The sequence below is a fragment of the Peromyscus leucopus genome, chromosome 23, assembly GCF_004664715.2.
Source record: "Peromyscus leucopus breed LL Stock chromosome 23, UCI_PerLeu_2.1, whole genome shotgun sequence".
Taxonomy (NCBI): Eukaryota; Metazoa; Chordata; class Mammalia; order Rodentia; family Cricetidae; genus Peromyscus; species Peromyscus leucopus.
The window spans coordinates 15,935,054-15,950,197 of NC_051082.1; the positions used below are offsets into that span (position 1 = coordinate 15,935,054).

Consider the following 15,144-nt stretch of genomic DNA (forward strand, 5'->3'; position numbering starts at 1 on the left):
GCACTTGCTGGTGTCTGTACAGTGTGTGTGTGTGTGTGTACCTGTGCACTTGCTGGTGTCTGTACAGTGTGTGTGTGTGTACCTGTGCACTTGCTGGTGTCTGTACAGTGTGTGTGTACCTGTGCACTTGCTGGTGTCTGTACAGTGTGTGTGTGTACCTGTGCACTTGCTGGTGTCTGTACAGTGTGTGTGTGTGTGTGTGTACCTGTGCACTTGCTGGTGTCTGTACAGTGTGTGTGTGTGTGTACCTGTGCACTTGCTGGTGTCTGTACAGTGTGTGTGTACCTGTGCACTTGCGTGACTATGCACGGCAGAGGACAGTTGGCGGGAGTTTTCCCTTTTCTACCATGTGGGTTCTGGAGAATGAACTTGGGTTGTTAGGCTTGGTGGCAATCTCCTTTACTTCCTGAGCCATCTCACAGCCCCTTATGTTTCATTTCTTTGTGTGGATGTTTAACTGCATGTATGTCTGGTGCCTGTGAAGGCCAGAGAGGCCATCAGAGCCCCTGAACTACATGATGGTTGTGAGCCACCCTGTGGGTGCTGGGAATTGAACCCACACCCTCTGGAAGAGCAGCCAGTGCGCTCAACCACTGAGCCATCTCTCCAGCCCCTCAGTTTTATCTCTTGATGCCACTGTTGACTGGGCCAAGGGCAGTTGATCTGATGGTGACGGTAGGATTCTGTTTTGGTTATTTAGTTTTGGAATTATGGGAGATCAGTGATTTATCCATTCAGTGCATAACTGTGGATCGGCTGCTATCCTGAGCACTGGGCTTCTGCAGAGAATGGAGAGGGACCTTTGCCCGCCTGGAGCTTGTGTCCAAGTGGGGAGGCATGTGACATGAATGCAGGGTTATTCCCCACAGGGGATTTTGTCACACTCTTATTGCTGTAGTGTAGAAAGCTTTCTGTTTGTTTTGTGGGAGAGTCAGCACCTTGGCAGACTTCCTCTCCATGCTGACCATGCATCTCATGGCGAAGCATGATTTGCATCATGTACCTCTGTTCTTTAAGTCCTGATAGAGCTGGGACACTGAAAAATTGACAACATGTGTACTGCTCTTCCAGAGGACTGCACCCCAGTTCTGCCCTCAGCACCCATGGTGGGTGGCTCACAAGTGCCTCTAATTCCAGCTCCGGGAGATTGGTTGCCTTTGGCCCTGCAATCAAGTGCCTAGCTCCCCCTGCCCGACTTGCTTACACATAATTGAAAACAGTTTTTAAAATGGGGTCTGGAGAGACAGAGCACTTGTTGCTCTTTCAAAGGACTTGAGTTTGGTCCCCAGTGTCCACATGGTGGCTCACATCACAACCAGCCATGGCTCTAGTTCTGGGAAGCCTACACTCTCTTCTGGCCTCTGTGGTCACCAGGCATGGACATGGTACACAGACATGCATTCAGGCAGAATAGTCATACACATAAAATTAAGTGAATTTTTAAAAATTGATTTCATTAAAACAATTTTTTAAAAATCTTAAAACAAAAACAAAACAAAGCAAACAAAAAAAAACCAGAATATATTGAAGCCAGACTCAGTAGCAGCCTATGTTTGTGTGGTTCCACAGTTCAATCTCTTCCCTCTTGTGGGGATCTGTGGCTCTGGCTCCAACCAGCAGAGACACCCGTGGGGCCCTGAAGTGGCCTGTGGCACCGTAGCCCCAGCTTTTCAGCGGCCTCTCTCGCCCCTCTTGCAGGCACTTTAGGAAGAAGTTCAACATCTACCTGGTGTCCGTCCCCGAGATCCTGTTCATGCTCTGCATCTTTGGGTACCTGATCTTCATGATCATCTACAAGTGGCTGGCATACTCGGCAGAGACCTCTAGAGAGGCCCCCAGCATCCTGATCGAGTTCATTAACATGTTCCTGTTCCCAGCCAGTGAGACCCATGGCCTCTACCCAGGGCAGGTGAGTACTCCTCTACCTGGTGGAGACAGCCTCTGCACCCAGCGTGATAAGGAAGACTAAACCGAAACCAGGAGTGTGAAGAGTATTCTGCTAGTGTTTCTGGGTGTCCTTGGGCAGTGTTCTCAGAAAGTTACTAACTGGAGTTTGACTCCAGTCAGATGTTTTGTTTGTTTCTTTGTTTTGCTTTTTCAAGACAGGGTTTCTCTGTGTAGCCCTGGCTGTCCTGGAACTCGCTCTGTAGACCAGACTGTCCTCGAACTCAGAGATCCTCCTGCCTCTGCCTCCAGAGTACTGGGTTTAAAGACGTGCGCCACCACTGCCCAGCTAGATTTTTTTTTTTAAAGATTTATTTATTTATTATGGATAGTGTTCTGTCTGCACATGTCCATGCAGGCCAGAAGGGGGCGCCAGATCTTATTACAGAATGGTTGTGAGCTGCCATGTGGTTGCTGGGAATTGAACTCAGGACCTCTGGAAGAGCAAGCATTGCTCTTAACCTCTGAGCCATCTCTCCAGCCTGATATTTTTTTTTTTTTTTTTAAATAATGGAATGCTTCACAAATGTACATGTCATCCTTTTGCAGGGACCATGCTAATCTTCTGTTTGGTTCTAATATTTTGGTGTGTGATACCAAAGCAAGTTCCCATTTAGAATTTGTGTGAGTATGTGTAGGTACCTGTGTCTTCAGGCCAGAGGTCAACTTTGGAGGTCGTTCCTCAGGCACCATGCACCTTTTTGTTGTTGTTGTTGTTGGTGGTGGTGGTGGTGGTGTGTGTGTGTGTGTGTGTGTATGCATGAGCACACGCACACTCGCACACCACGGTCTACCCCTGGCCTGGAACTGTCAAAGTAGGCCAGGGTGACCAGCTATCGAGCCCCAGGAGTTCTTCCTGCCTTTGCTTCCCTAGTGCTGGGTCACAAGCTTGCACAGCCACAGCGGGCTTCAAACTCAGCCCAGATTGGGTCCTTTCCCCAAACCTCCATTTGGAATTTTTCTAAAGCATTTTCACTGCTCTAAAAATAACATTTCAGTGCTGTGTTGACAGTGTGCTGCCCTTCCTCTTCCCGGTCTTCTCCCTTGCCCCCACAGGCGCACGTCCAGAAGGTGTTGGTGGCCCTCACGGTGCTGGCGGTCCCCGTGCTCTTCCTAGGAAAGCCGCTCTTCCTGCTGTGGCTCCACAACGGGCGCAGTTGCTTTGGTGTGAGCCGGGTGAGTGCGGCCCGTGTCCCCGAGGTCCTGATTCCTCCAGAGCTGGCTCTCTTTAGAGCCTGGATGATGCAGCTCGAGGAATGATGCTGATAGACAACATGCACGCACAGGCATGTCCTCAAGGCTCTCCTTGGACTCTCCTGGGTGTGTCAGAAGTGGAGGTGCCGGGTCCCAGGCAGACAGTTCTGTGTTTGCGGTTTTGAGGAACTGCCATACTTCTTCTATAGCAGCCGAACCATTTTAAAGTCCCAGTGGGTTCCAGCTTCTCGATTCCTGCCAACACTTGTTACTCTCTTTGTCCCTCCATTGTCTGTGACAGTCTAAAGGCCTGCGAGGTGTGCACTTTCTTGGAGACAGTTTTCTTATTCCCAGAGAGCTGAGTCCTAAGAGAAGCAGGTACTTGAGTTCTGTCCCGGCCCTGTGGCATTCCAAGCGCTGATGCTGTTCTTTTCTGGTTAGAGCGGTTACACGCTTGTGAGGAAGGACAGCGAGGAGGAGGTTTCCCTGCTGGGCAGCCAGGACGTAGAAGAGGGGCACAACCGCATGGAAGAGGGCTGCCGGGAAATGACGTGCGAGGAGGTGAGTTCGGGCAGACGGTCCGTCGGGTGAGGGAGGAGGCCCTTCATTGACTGCTTAGTGCAGACTGAGCTCCCTGTGGTCGGTCGGTCGGTCGGTCAGTCGGTCGCTACTGGGTAGCAGAGTTTTCATTCAGGCCAAGCAATGACATCACAAGTTCACAGAGCAAAGAAAGCGAGTGAGGAAGAGCCAGGTGCTCGTGGACAGCACCCTCTCCTTCCCTACCCCGCCTGGAGCACGCACATCCCCTGGGCACCCATAGCTGGGAAATGCCCATTGGGATGCTGGGTAGTTTCTGAGGCTAGCTCAGATGTCATTGAGATCACTAGCCATGTGACCTTTTGGCGATCATCGCAGTTCTAGCTGGTGTTTGGGTCACAGGGAACTGAAGCTTGAGTAGAGTTGGGGGCTAGTGTGGGAGATGGGTGGGGAGCCCCACAGTCCCACTGAGAGCAGGAGTCACATCTTGGACCTGCTGTTTTGAGCCACCGGCCTGCTCTGTCTCTGAGACCAGCCAGGGCTTCACAGTGGAGCAGTTCGGGCTGTGGTGTCTGATGTCCTCTGTTGTCCCTCAGTTCAACTTTGGGGAGATCCTGATGACGCAGGCCATCCACTCCATCGAGTACTGCCTCGGCTGCATCTCCAACACCGCATCCTACCTGAGGCTCTGGGCCCTCAGCCTGGCGCATGCACGTATGTTGCTCAGCCCCATGGAGCGTGTAAGCTCTCCAGGTGGTGATGGACAAGGGCTCTTCATTATTTGGACCCAACTTCTGATCACGCAGGTCCCGGCCTAGGCATGGAGGGGCTCTGGGAACTGAGGGCCTGGTGACCTCTGGCACGGATGCTCTTCACTCTCTCGTGTTCCTGAGTGTGTCCTAGCCTTTGTTTACTGAGTGGAGTATTTATTTTAAGCAAGTGTGGCAACTGCTGGGCCGTGCGTAGGTCAGACTCAGTCCTCATGTGCATGGTTCTGCTCGTGCCCAGCTGAATTGCATAGCCTGAGCCCCCAGCCTGGCCCGTCCTCCACACTGGCTTAGCTGTGAGCCTGTGTGTGAGACCCAGCTGTGGGGGGTGTTCTTTAGTCTGTGTGTTGTAACGAGAGGCCATGTCCTCTCTCTCCAACCTGGAGGTGACTGGTCACTGACTGCGTTCACTCCACACACAGAAAAACGTGCAGATGCGTTGCCTTGAGATTCCATGACAAAGCCCTGAGACATGTGACTGAGATGGGTGATCACAAGAGGGTACCGGCCAACGGGACAGAGAGCGAGGCCTCTGTGTCCCAGGACAGTGAAGGTGCAGAGGCTGCCTTGTTGGCGGCAGACCCAGACTTGGAGCAGGTCACCTTGCTAGGTCCAGACAGGTCTCTCGAGCCGGGTCCTGAGCCTGAGCTTGCCGAGTTAGGAAACAGGAGGCACCATGGCGCCTCCTGAGATGGTTGTTCTTTACAGAGAAAGCAGCCCTGGAGGTTCGGGGGCCCCCGCTCAGGGGCCAGGCTGACTGGTAGTCATCCTGCTCTCCGTGGGTGGTGAGGCTTGTTCTCAGACTGACCTCCGCTGACGGCTTCCTTTGCAGAGCTGTCGGACGTGCTGTGGGCCATGCTGCTGCGCGTGGGCCTGCGTGTGGACACCACCTACGGGGTCTTGCTGCTGCTGCCTGTCATGGCCTTCTTTGCAGTTTTGACGATCTTTATCCTGCTGGTCATGGAAGGGCTTTCTGCATTTCTCCATGCCATACGCCTTCACTGGTGAGTGGGACGTGTGTCCTCAGAATATTTTCAAAAGGAAGATGAGGCCTAGAGAGATGGCTCAGTGGTTAAGGATGTGAGCTGCACTTTCAGAGTCCCCAGGTTCAGTTCCCTGCACCTGTAGCAGGCGGCTCACAGCCTCCTGTAACTCCAGCACTCGGGCAGCCAGTGGATGTCAGGTCTTGGCAGGCACCTGCACTCGTGTGTGCATATACAAGAGACGTGGTACTGTAAGAACATAGTAACTCTTGAAAAGGGTGCCGGAGCTGGCATAAGGCTCGTGGGTACAGACACTTGCTACAAAGTCCAGTCAATCATCAGGACCCACAGGGTAGAGGGAGAGAATTGATGCCCAACAACCGTCACCTGTGTGACGGGCAAGTGCACCCACACATACTCCTCTGCACATGCTACTGACTAAGGAAACATTAAAAAGCCACTCATTAAGGGAAAACACATGTGTGTAAAAAGCTTTCTAAATGCAGTGCTTAGGACAGGCTGGCTCCTCCCCGCCCAGCTGTGAACTAGCGGTTCAGAAACGGTTCAGTTTATCACAGGAAGAGTCTGTCTGTGAAACAATTGTGTGTCCCCTTTTGTTGTTGTCATTGGTTTTGTTTTTTGAGACAGTGTTGTGCTATGCAGACCAGGCTGGCCTCAAACTCACAGAGGTCTACCTGCCCCTGCTGGGTTACAGACAGGTGCCAGCATGCCCGGCTTGTGTATGTACCCACTTTTATTCACACTGGGACTGGCAGGTGACACTTGGGGTTTAGTACCCTCCTTGTTGTGAGGTCAGAGGTCAACTTGCAGGAGTTGGTTGTCTTTCTACCCTGGGAGTTCTGGGAATTGAACTCCGGTCGTTAGCCTTGGTGTCAGATGCCTGTACCCCTGAGCCACCTCGGCAGCCCTCCAGGGTATTCCCCATGCTTCTCAGTCTGTGTCTGGCTGCCGCTCTGAGGTTCCGGCAGCCAGTGTGACAGGGGTTCCGGTGTCTCATCCCGTGTGTCTGGTGTAGGAGAGCTGAGGTGTTGGACCTTCCGACCTATATGGGGGCGCAGCGGACGGAGTGTCGAGTGGCAGGTGGGGGGACAGTGTGGACCGGGGAGAGAGTGATTGGGGGACCTGGTCATGACAAGAATGCAAAGAGATGGAAAGGTTGTAGCCCAGGACCTTGTTTTCTAAAGAAATGGAGGAACATTCCTTCACTCACAGTCTAGGGTGCAGTCCACGGTGGGGAAGGCCTGGCGTTTTAATACATGTGCATTTTTCTTCCTGTAGGGTTGAATTTCAGAACAAATTCTACGTTGGTGCAGGCACCAAATTCGTTCCTTTCTCCTTCAGTCTGCTCTCCTCCAAGTTCAGTTGTGGCGACAGCTTAGCATGATCACATTGCTGCCCCCATCCCGCCAGATCTACGGAGAACTATCATGTTACAGAATTCACTCAAGTCAGAGTTATGACAGGAAAGTTCCACCCTCGTCGACTGCCTTACGATTCAGCCAAATGATTCTGTGAGATACGCCTCTCCTTATTTTGAAGATTTTGTAAAGCTCACCGCTTCGGACACAGAAATTTCGTTGGTTTTTATTATGAGCAAATACAAGTTATGCCAACGTCACATTAAAGTTATTTTTAAAGTGTCAGATTGGAGGAGAAAAGGCAGCTGGATGGCTAGCTGATGGCCTCAGATCCTCGATTCCCTTTCCACTCTAAAAACAAAGTGATTCCATCACAAGATGTCAGGTCATATTTTCCAGCAGCTCAAGCCAGACATAGTTTTTTCAGACATTAGTGCTGGGTCATCCGCAGATCCCCGCTCCCCCTGCTGGCTGGAGAATGTGTGGGTTCTCCCTGGAAGCTCTCAGAATCACCAGGAGGGGCAGCTGGACAGCCATGGGACCACACAGGTCAGCACATGGCTCTCCCGCTGGAATATTTCTACAAGATTCTTGTCCTGTTTGTTACCCTTATGTCAGACCAGTCACGACAGTTGTACCTTTGGGGAGAAGACTGTCCTGAGCCTTAAAACCCGGTGTGACGGCAGGGGACAGGTGAACCGAGTGTGTATTTTTATAGCAAAGAACAGATGAAGATATTTTACCACAGAGACCTTGCTTCTACTTGGGAACAGTCTAATTTTTTACTTCCACACTAATTCTGAATAAAGGTCTGATGGCCACAGTTTAATTTCCAAAAACTGTTCAGGTCAGTTGAAAACTAATTCTCACTAATCGGTTAATTTATTCTCTCGAGTGTAAAAATCACCTGCTCTTGTGTTGCTCAGCTTCGCATGACGTTGACTCAGCCCCACTGCACACTTTGATCCAAGCCATAGTCTTATCAGTTATGTTCATTTTCACATTTCACGTTAAGTGATTTAGATAAAGTGTTTCAAAAAGAAGTCTGAGACTGGGGGGTAGCTTGGTTGTGATCCCCTGAGCCACCTCTCCCAGGTGTGCCGACACCTGCCTCATCGTATTCCTCACCCGCAGACGGTGTAGGCAGGGGATCCCAAGTTCAGTGGTACCCTTGGCCATGTGGTAAGTCGAGGCAGCCCAGGCTCCATGTCACCCTAAAGAGAGAAAGGAATCCAGCATTTCTGCCCTCTTGAAATTTCGAGTCACATGCTCCTACAGAGGCCTGTTGGTCCCCTGCCCCTCCACTCTGTGTGGTAGAGTACGCCCCTTGATTAAAAGCCCAGCCCTGGCAGTCGGAGTGTGTCAGCTTTTCGGTCCTTTAAGGCCTGTTTGCTGAGATGCACGAGCTGCCTGTGCCGCTCTGGACTGTAAAGTCACCCCTCTCCAGCTGCAGTGGAGTCCGCACTGGGGGGCGGTGAACTCCGCATCTGTGCCCTGTGTGCCAGCTTCCTGGCAGCTATGATGCCAAACCTACCGTGGATGAGGTGGTGCTGCCCAGAGTTAGACCTGCTCTGATCGGTATCCATGTCACCCCATGTTGTCACTCTTGTTACTGTCCCCCCAGGGTCTTTGGTCATCACAGAGTTAACTGATTCCAGGGACAAGGACCATCAGGAGACGCAGTTTGTGCAGAGTGAGGAGACTCCTCAGCTGACGTCTGTCACAGTTATATAGAATGTAGTTACATAAACATAAGTTACTCCATCTGTGATCCCTCTGGAGATATAACGATAGCACCACACAGAGGGACGCACAGCTCTCTGGGTGTCCTGTTCATCTCCTATAACCACAGAGCCCTGTTACTGGTTCAGGTGTTCAGCACTGTCACACAGACTTCTGTTGGTGGAGAGGCGGGATATGGCCAGTAGAGGCGTCCAAAGGGCTTCCAGCTCTTGGGCTCTCCACCATGGGACCTGGGACAGACTCCTTTCCCCCCAGATCCCCTCCTAGCCTCAGTTCCAGAGTGGGTCTGTACGCTTTGAGATATCCAGTGCCACCGTGCAGGCCGTGGCTTGGCTGGCACTCTGGCGCACAGCGCTGGGCTGGGCAGGAAGTGGGTCCGATGGCATTCAGACCCAGTGTTCCATCAGCAGTAGAGCGATAAGGCAGACTGCCCGTTGGTAACTCACCGGGCTGGCACATCAGGCTGTGATTCAGAGTTTGACCCACTTGGGAAAATACAAACACAAAAACAGCGTCAGCAGTAGTTTCTCGATGGAAGTGTTTAATCTGGACCTGCTGGCACGCCATACTCTCCAGGCCGGCCTTAAGGACTGTCACGATGCTCTGAGCAGGGAGTTGGGAGTAATGCCTTTCCCTCTGGTGGACTGCTGCTGTGGAGCTTTGCCCCAACACCTCAAGAAATCCTCAGAAAACGCTACTCCACAGGACGATGTAACAAGACTGCGTCTGGAGCCGGACCTGGGCCAGGCACTCCGGGAGCGGGTCAGGACTGCATTGCGCAGACGCACGGAAGGACTACTCTGCCTGTCAGTATTGAACTTCCTTTTGCTAGTGACAAATAAATCTATATTTTTGAGATGCCAGTGTGTGGTTTTCTGATCCTGCTCCCTAACCGCCTATACCAGAAAGAGCCGGTTCCTTTCTAGGACCCCACCGGTGTTCTCTATTCCCTTCCTGGGATCCGCAGGCGTCCTCAGCGCCTGATTGCTGAAGCAGCCCTGCCTGCCTGTCCTCGGTTTGCTTCAGTTGCTGTGATAAAACATCAACCCAAACCAGTATGGGGGAGGAAAGGGTCCACTTGATCCGGGTGACACTCCATCATTGAGGGCAGAGGGGCACAGCGGGAATTGAAGCAGAGACCTTGGAGGAACACTGCTGGCTGATTTGCTTCCCATGGCTTGCTCGGCTGTCAGCCCAGCCCCCCCACCCCATGCCTGGGGGGAATAGCACCGCCCACAGTGGGCTGGGTCCTCCCACGTCAATCAGCAACCAAGAAAAGTCCCCATAGGCCCATCTGATGGAGGTAATGCCTCAGCTGAGTTTCCCTTTTCCCAACTAAGTGTAGGTTAGCGTCAAGTTTACTTACAGAAGCTAACCAGTTCACTGCTTCTAGTCCTGCCTGGCTCCGCCTCAAAGCCATGCCCCTCGTCACGTCCCAGCAGCCAACTTTCTTGCACTTCAGCTTGCCTACCTGCAGAATGGGGGCCCTCAGCCCCGCGCCGGCGCCGTTGCCCAGGCGCCCGTTGCTAGGGGCGCCGTTGCCACGGACGCCGCCCGGCTCCCCGCCCTGTCGGTCCTGCGTCCTGCAGGGCTCAGGTCTACGCCATGGACGACCTGCGGGTCCTGTGGATGCGCGACCGCGTGTACACCGCCTTCGGCCTCAGCAACCCCAAGGTGTTCGAGGAGCTGCTGAACCGCAATGACAGCGAGGCAGAGGACATCATGCTGCACTTCCTCAACCACGCCAGCGACGAGGACGGCGCCGCCACGCTGTTCTTCTACCGCGTCCTGGTGCCCGAGGAGGTGGAGGTGGAGATCGGTGAGCCTGAGCCATGGCCAGCCTACAGCCAGCACCCTGCTGGCACTTAGCGCGACTGGGTGCCCGGGCCGTAGCTTCTGTCTGTTCTCATCTGTCCTCTGAGGGGGCGCTGCCATCCTCGCTCTCAACGGCGCAGGGTTGCGCACCTGCCCGGGACATGGAGGAGGTCCAGAGTTTCTTGTCCTGTAAGATGCTCCCCAGCGGGAGGGTCCCAAGGCAAGAGTCTGCAGAGGCTCCGAGGAGCTCGCCTAACATACCTAGCCCCCTACCCTAAAAAGGGGCAGCAGACCCAAGAGCTGCTCGACGTCAATCCTAGCTGAGGGAGGATCACCGGAACTCCATAGCGAGCAAGTTTGAGGATCACCGGAACTCCATAGCGAGCAAGAGGGGCAGAGAGGAGAGAGAGAGAGGGAGAGATGTTAGGATACACCATTCTCCCCTCTCCTTTACTTTGTTTGTTTTCATTATTTATTACATTGTGAGACAGGGTCTCATAGTCCAGGCTGGCCTGGAATTCACGGGGAAGCTGAAAGTACCCTCAAACTCTCAATCCTCCTGCCTCAGCCTCACTGGTATCTAACCATCCCGGCCTTCATTTTTCTTCCCCAGGTGGAACTTTGAACCTGGGCCTCTGGGTTAGGCCCATTCATTACAACCAAAAGAAAGTACGGATTTCAGGATACACTAATAAGATTCTGTATACATTAAAAAACAAACAAAAAACCTGTGGGAAGACCCTAATTTCTTGCAGTCTCCAGGGGCTGTAGCTAGCAGCGGGCAATTGTCTCCTGCTGTGTCTACTTTGATTCAGCCACCTGCCTGGGTGCCTTCACCCCCTGGTGGTTTCTGAGACGGGGCATTGTGTATAGACCAGGCTGGCTTTGAACTTGTTCTTAGTGTCGGTTAGCATTGAACTCCTGGTCCTTCTGCCTCCCTCTCCTGAGTCGCCAGCACACTGGGCTCATCGGAACAGTTTCCAGGCTGTGCCCAGTACTGCAAAAACACACTAGGGTGTGGCGTGCCGAGCCTCTTTCAAACTCACGGGCTGCTTGCATTTCTTCAGGTGAAGGTGTGTGCTTCACCCTCCTCTCAATTGGCACGGGTCTCCCTCGCTGGCCCCAGCACCATGATGGTTTGCAGTGACATTTACGAGTCCCCTGTGGGGTGTGTCCCTACCCTTTGGCTCCACTTAGAGCGAAGATTGGGCAGCCGTCTCATATGGGGATAAATGCGATTTTGTGTTTTCTCTCCCCCCCCCCCCCGTTATGCTTCCATAACTAAGAAATCCCCCTGATCCCTGAAGAGGAGGCCGAGGAAGAGGAGACCGAGTCTCAGAAGGCAGAGGGCTCCGAAAAAGTGACAGGTGAGTGTCTGGAGGGGCAGAGGCCACCTCTGCGTGGGCGTCTGTGGAGTTGGTGGTGGATATGTGCACAAGGCAAGGGTCCCTGGGCTACCGCCAGGTGGCCTTAATATAGGACAGTAAAAAACAGAAATATCTCCTCTCAGGTCCAGAGGCCCAAGGTGTCCCTAGGGCCATATCCCCTCTGAAAGCTCCCGGGAGGACCCCATCTTGCCTAGTTCAGTGACCGCTGGCACTGGCACTGGCACTCCTTGGCTTATGGACACACCAATCCCACCCTCCTTTGCCATCATAGGGCCTGCTCCCCGTTTGGACTCACACTGTCCCTTCTGTTACGCAGGCAAGATCGAGGCAGGGTGTGTGTGTGTGTGTGTGTGTGTGTGTGTGTGTGTGTGTGTGTCAAATTCAGGAACAAAAGGTAGGAGTTCTTTTTGTTCTTTCTTTTTGTAAGACAGGGCCTCAGTTGTGAGTTTGAGGCTAGCCTGGGCTACATGAGACTCGGTCTTAAAGACCAAAGGAACAAAACCCAGAGCATAAAACTCAGCATTGATGGTTGATTGGTGTGTGTGTGTGTGCGCACACATGCACCCGCACAGGTTAGCGTGCTGTACATGGGTGCACATAAAACCGCGTATGTTCACATGCACATATGGAGGCCACAGGACAACCTTAGGTGTCATTTCTCCGGAGCTGCCCACCTTGTTCTCAGAGACAAGGTCTCTTACTGGCCTGGAGCTCACCTAATAGGCTAGGCTGGCTGGCCAGTGTGCCTCCGTGGGCCTCTGTGTCAGCCTCCCCAGTGCTGGGATTACAAGCATGTGCCCCGACACCGGCCTTTCTGTGGGGTGCTGGGTTTGAACTTGGGTCCTCAGGCTGATCCTACAAACACTTTACCAACTGAGTCATCCATCATCTCAACCCCAGCCCAGCTTTAACTATTTCCAGCGACCTTAAACACACCCCTGAGTGAGTTATTGGCCGTTGCCTGCACGCACACGTGCACGCACACACACCAACTCAGAGAAATCACCAGCTGGGCACCACAGCCAACACATATACCTGTGAGCCATGAGGGAGGATTTTGGGTGCGTGGCCTGCTTTGATTGTTACACTCCCGTCGTCCTTTGCAGAGCATGCGATGGAGGACAAGACCTATCATACTCAGGCATCTGGATGGTGGGAAACTCTTGTCTCTGGCCATCTCAACTCCTTGAATTGTGTTTTGCAGCCAAGCCCACGAAGCTGAGAACGGACTCCATGACACCCTCCCTGTTAGGTGTGGATGATGTTGACCCCGACAAAGAGCACTTAGAGAAACCCTTTGGCAAGGTACTCCCTGCCCTCTATCCTTCTTGGCAGAGTGGCTCCGGGGGCTTTCATAAGACAGGGTTAACAGGCACAGAGCATGCTAGGGACCCAGTGTGTTAGAGTGGGGATTCCAGAATCTTGTGTTGAGGTCTTCCTAGAACACCCTTAGCTACATTACTGACTGAGGGACTCCCAGGAGGCAGAAAAGTTGTCCCACCAGGAGTTGTGGCTTACAGAGAAAGGAGGGAGCCATATATAGTGTGGCATGCACATGGTGCACAGACATGCATGCAGGTAAAACACTCATATGCAGGAAATAAGTAAATCCTTAAAAAAAAGACCAACCTTTATTTTAAATTCTATTTTATTATTTTATGTGTATGGGTGTTTTGCCTGCATGTATGTCTGTGCGCTACATGCATGCCTGGCACATTCAGACAGAAGAGAGGATCAGACAGACCCTTGGAGTTGCAGATGGTTGTAAACCAACATGTAACCAACATGGTTACATGTAAACCATGTAAACCCATCACACGTGGGTGCTGGAAACTGCACCCGGGTCCCCTGGAAGAACAGCTAGTGCTCTTAACCACTGCACCATCTCTAACAAAGACTGTTGGGGTCCAGCCCCTCGATAGCCTTTCCCCAGGGTCCATCTAACAACCAGCTGATAATCCTAACGATACCAAATGAATCCACATACATGAAAGAAACTCTTTAGTCCATTCACCTTATTCTTCTGAGTCAGTTCTCTCTACACAGCCTCTATTCTGCTCTCACATTTAGCTCTTTTCTTGCTTGATTTCTCTCTATACTTTTCTGCTGTTCTCTTTAAGTCCTAAATTAATTCCTCCAGCTCGATCCTCTATCTTGATCCAGTTCTTCCTCATCTTGATCTTCCCCATCTCGCTCTTCCTCATCTTCCGTCTCGTTCTTCTTCTTCCCCAATCTGGTCCTCTCTAGTCTCTGAGGTTTTCAGTTGTATACCCACACAAAGCAGCAAAGCTCTGGCCAAAGCGAGGTCTCCAGACTTGAATTCTTACAGGGTCAAAAGGAGGGGTGATAAGATCCACACAGAGAGCCATAATTGTCAGCTGTCAGAGCAACCCAGAAGGGAAGTCACTAATGGGGAATAAATCTACTAAAGGCTAAATTCGGTTAATAGGTCTGAAAAAGGGGATTTATGTGCTCAAACTCTAGTCTTAGAAGTGGTTAGGTAAAATGTTAGGAGTCTGTAAGTCTCTAAGTCATGAGTGAAAATAAAACTGCCATTTTTTTCCTTTGGAGCCGTATCTGTCTCAGCCTAATTTGGGCTGTGCCATTTTCTGGCAGGGCGGGGGAAGTGTACTCGGTAACTAGGCAGCCTGTGTCATGGCCAGATGTACCTGGTGTGTAAGAGCTCTTTAGTTCTGAGTTAATTGTTAAAGGGAGATCTGGAACTAGAGAGAGCACTTGGAAGAAAGAAGGTTAAGCTTAATTAGCACATCTGCCTGGCCTGTTGTCTCGTTGTAGATCCGCCCCCACCCCCACCCCGACAGGGTTTCTCTGTGTAGTTTTGGTGGCTGTCCTGGATCTCACTCTGTAGACCAGGCTGGCCTTGAACTCACAGAGATCCGCCTGGCTCTGCCTCCCGAGTGCGCCACTGCCTGCTGGCCTCATTGTAGATTTTTATCATCCCTCAGGAACTGACAGATAGTCTGGATGTTGCAGTCTGTTCTTAGAAAGTCTGGGAAGTATCTCAGATAAGATACTTTCGTCCAGAGAAGGTCCTGGCCAGATGTTGCTAATGAAGATAATTACAGGAAAGCCTGAAACTAGGGATCTTGACTGTGTCTGTTGTTAGCAGAATTGGAAGAAGTTATCCAAATTCTTTAATTGTATAGGGGAAATTGTGCCCAGTGAATGATCAAACATACTGTTCTGGGAATGGAAATGCATAATAGCACACGAGAAATTCATAGCAGCAAACGGCTGATATTCAAAAGCCAAATATCACCAAGGCTCCTTAAGCCTTGGCTTTATCCTCTGGAAACGCCCTTGGCCTCTTCCAGGTAATAGCTTTGTCGTAGTCCGCTGAAATCCTACTTCATATTTCTGTGGCTTGAAGCAC

The 15,144-nt window shown here is 51.8% G+C and overlaps 2 protein-coding genes and 1 pseudogene across 2 annotated transcripts in view; 2 read left to right on the plus strand and 1 right to left on the minus strand.

The window, feature by feature from the left end:
* Atp6v0a2 (ATPase H+ transporting V0 subunit a2) overlaps positions 1-9,403 on the plus strand; it is a 29,919-nt gene extending 20,516 nt beyond the window's left edge. The window contains 6 exon segments of the mRNA XM_028885773.2: positions 1,699-1,909; positions 3,001-3,120; positions 3,580-3,699; positions 4,272-4,389; positions 5,275-5,446; positions 6,725-9,403. Coding sequence (XP_028741606.1) covers positions 1,699-1,909; positions 3,001-3,120; positions 3,580-3,699; positions 4,272-4,389; positions 5,275-5,446; positions 6,725-6,830 — 847 coding nt within the window. The 3' untranslated portion in view covers positions 6,831-9,403.
* On the minus strand, positions 2,449-2,549 carry LOC114704575 (annotated as a pseudogene).
* A 706-nt stretch (positions 9,404-10,109) lies between the features above and the next one.
* Positions 10,110-15,144, plus strand: part of Dnah10 (dynein axonemal heavy chain 10) — a 125,415-nt gene continuing 120,380 nt past the window's right edge. Inside the window, exons 1-3 of the mRNA XM_028885772.2 lie at positions 10,110-10,366; positions 11,649-11,729; positions 12,955-13,055. Of these exons, the coding sequence (XP_028741605.1) occupies positions 10,153-10,366; positions 11,649-11,729; positions 12,955-13,055 (396 nt within the window). The 5' untranslated portion in view covers positions 10,110-10,152. The remainder of the gene's footprint in view (positions 10,367-11,648; positions 11,730-12,954; positions 13,056-15,144) is intronic.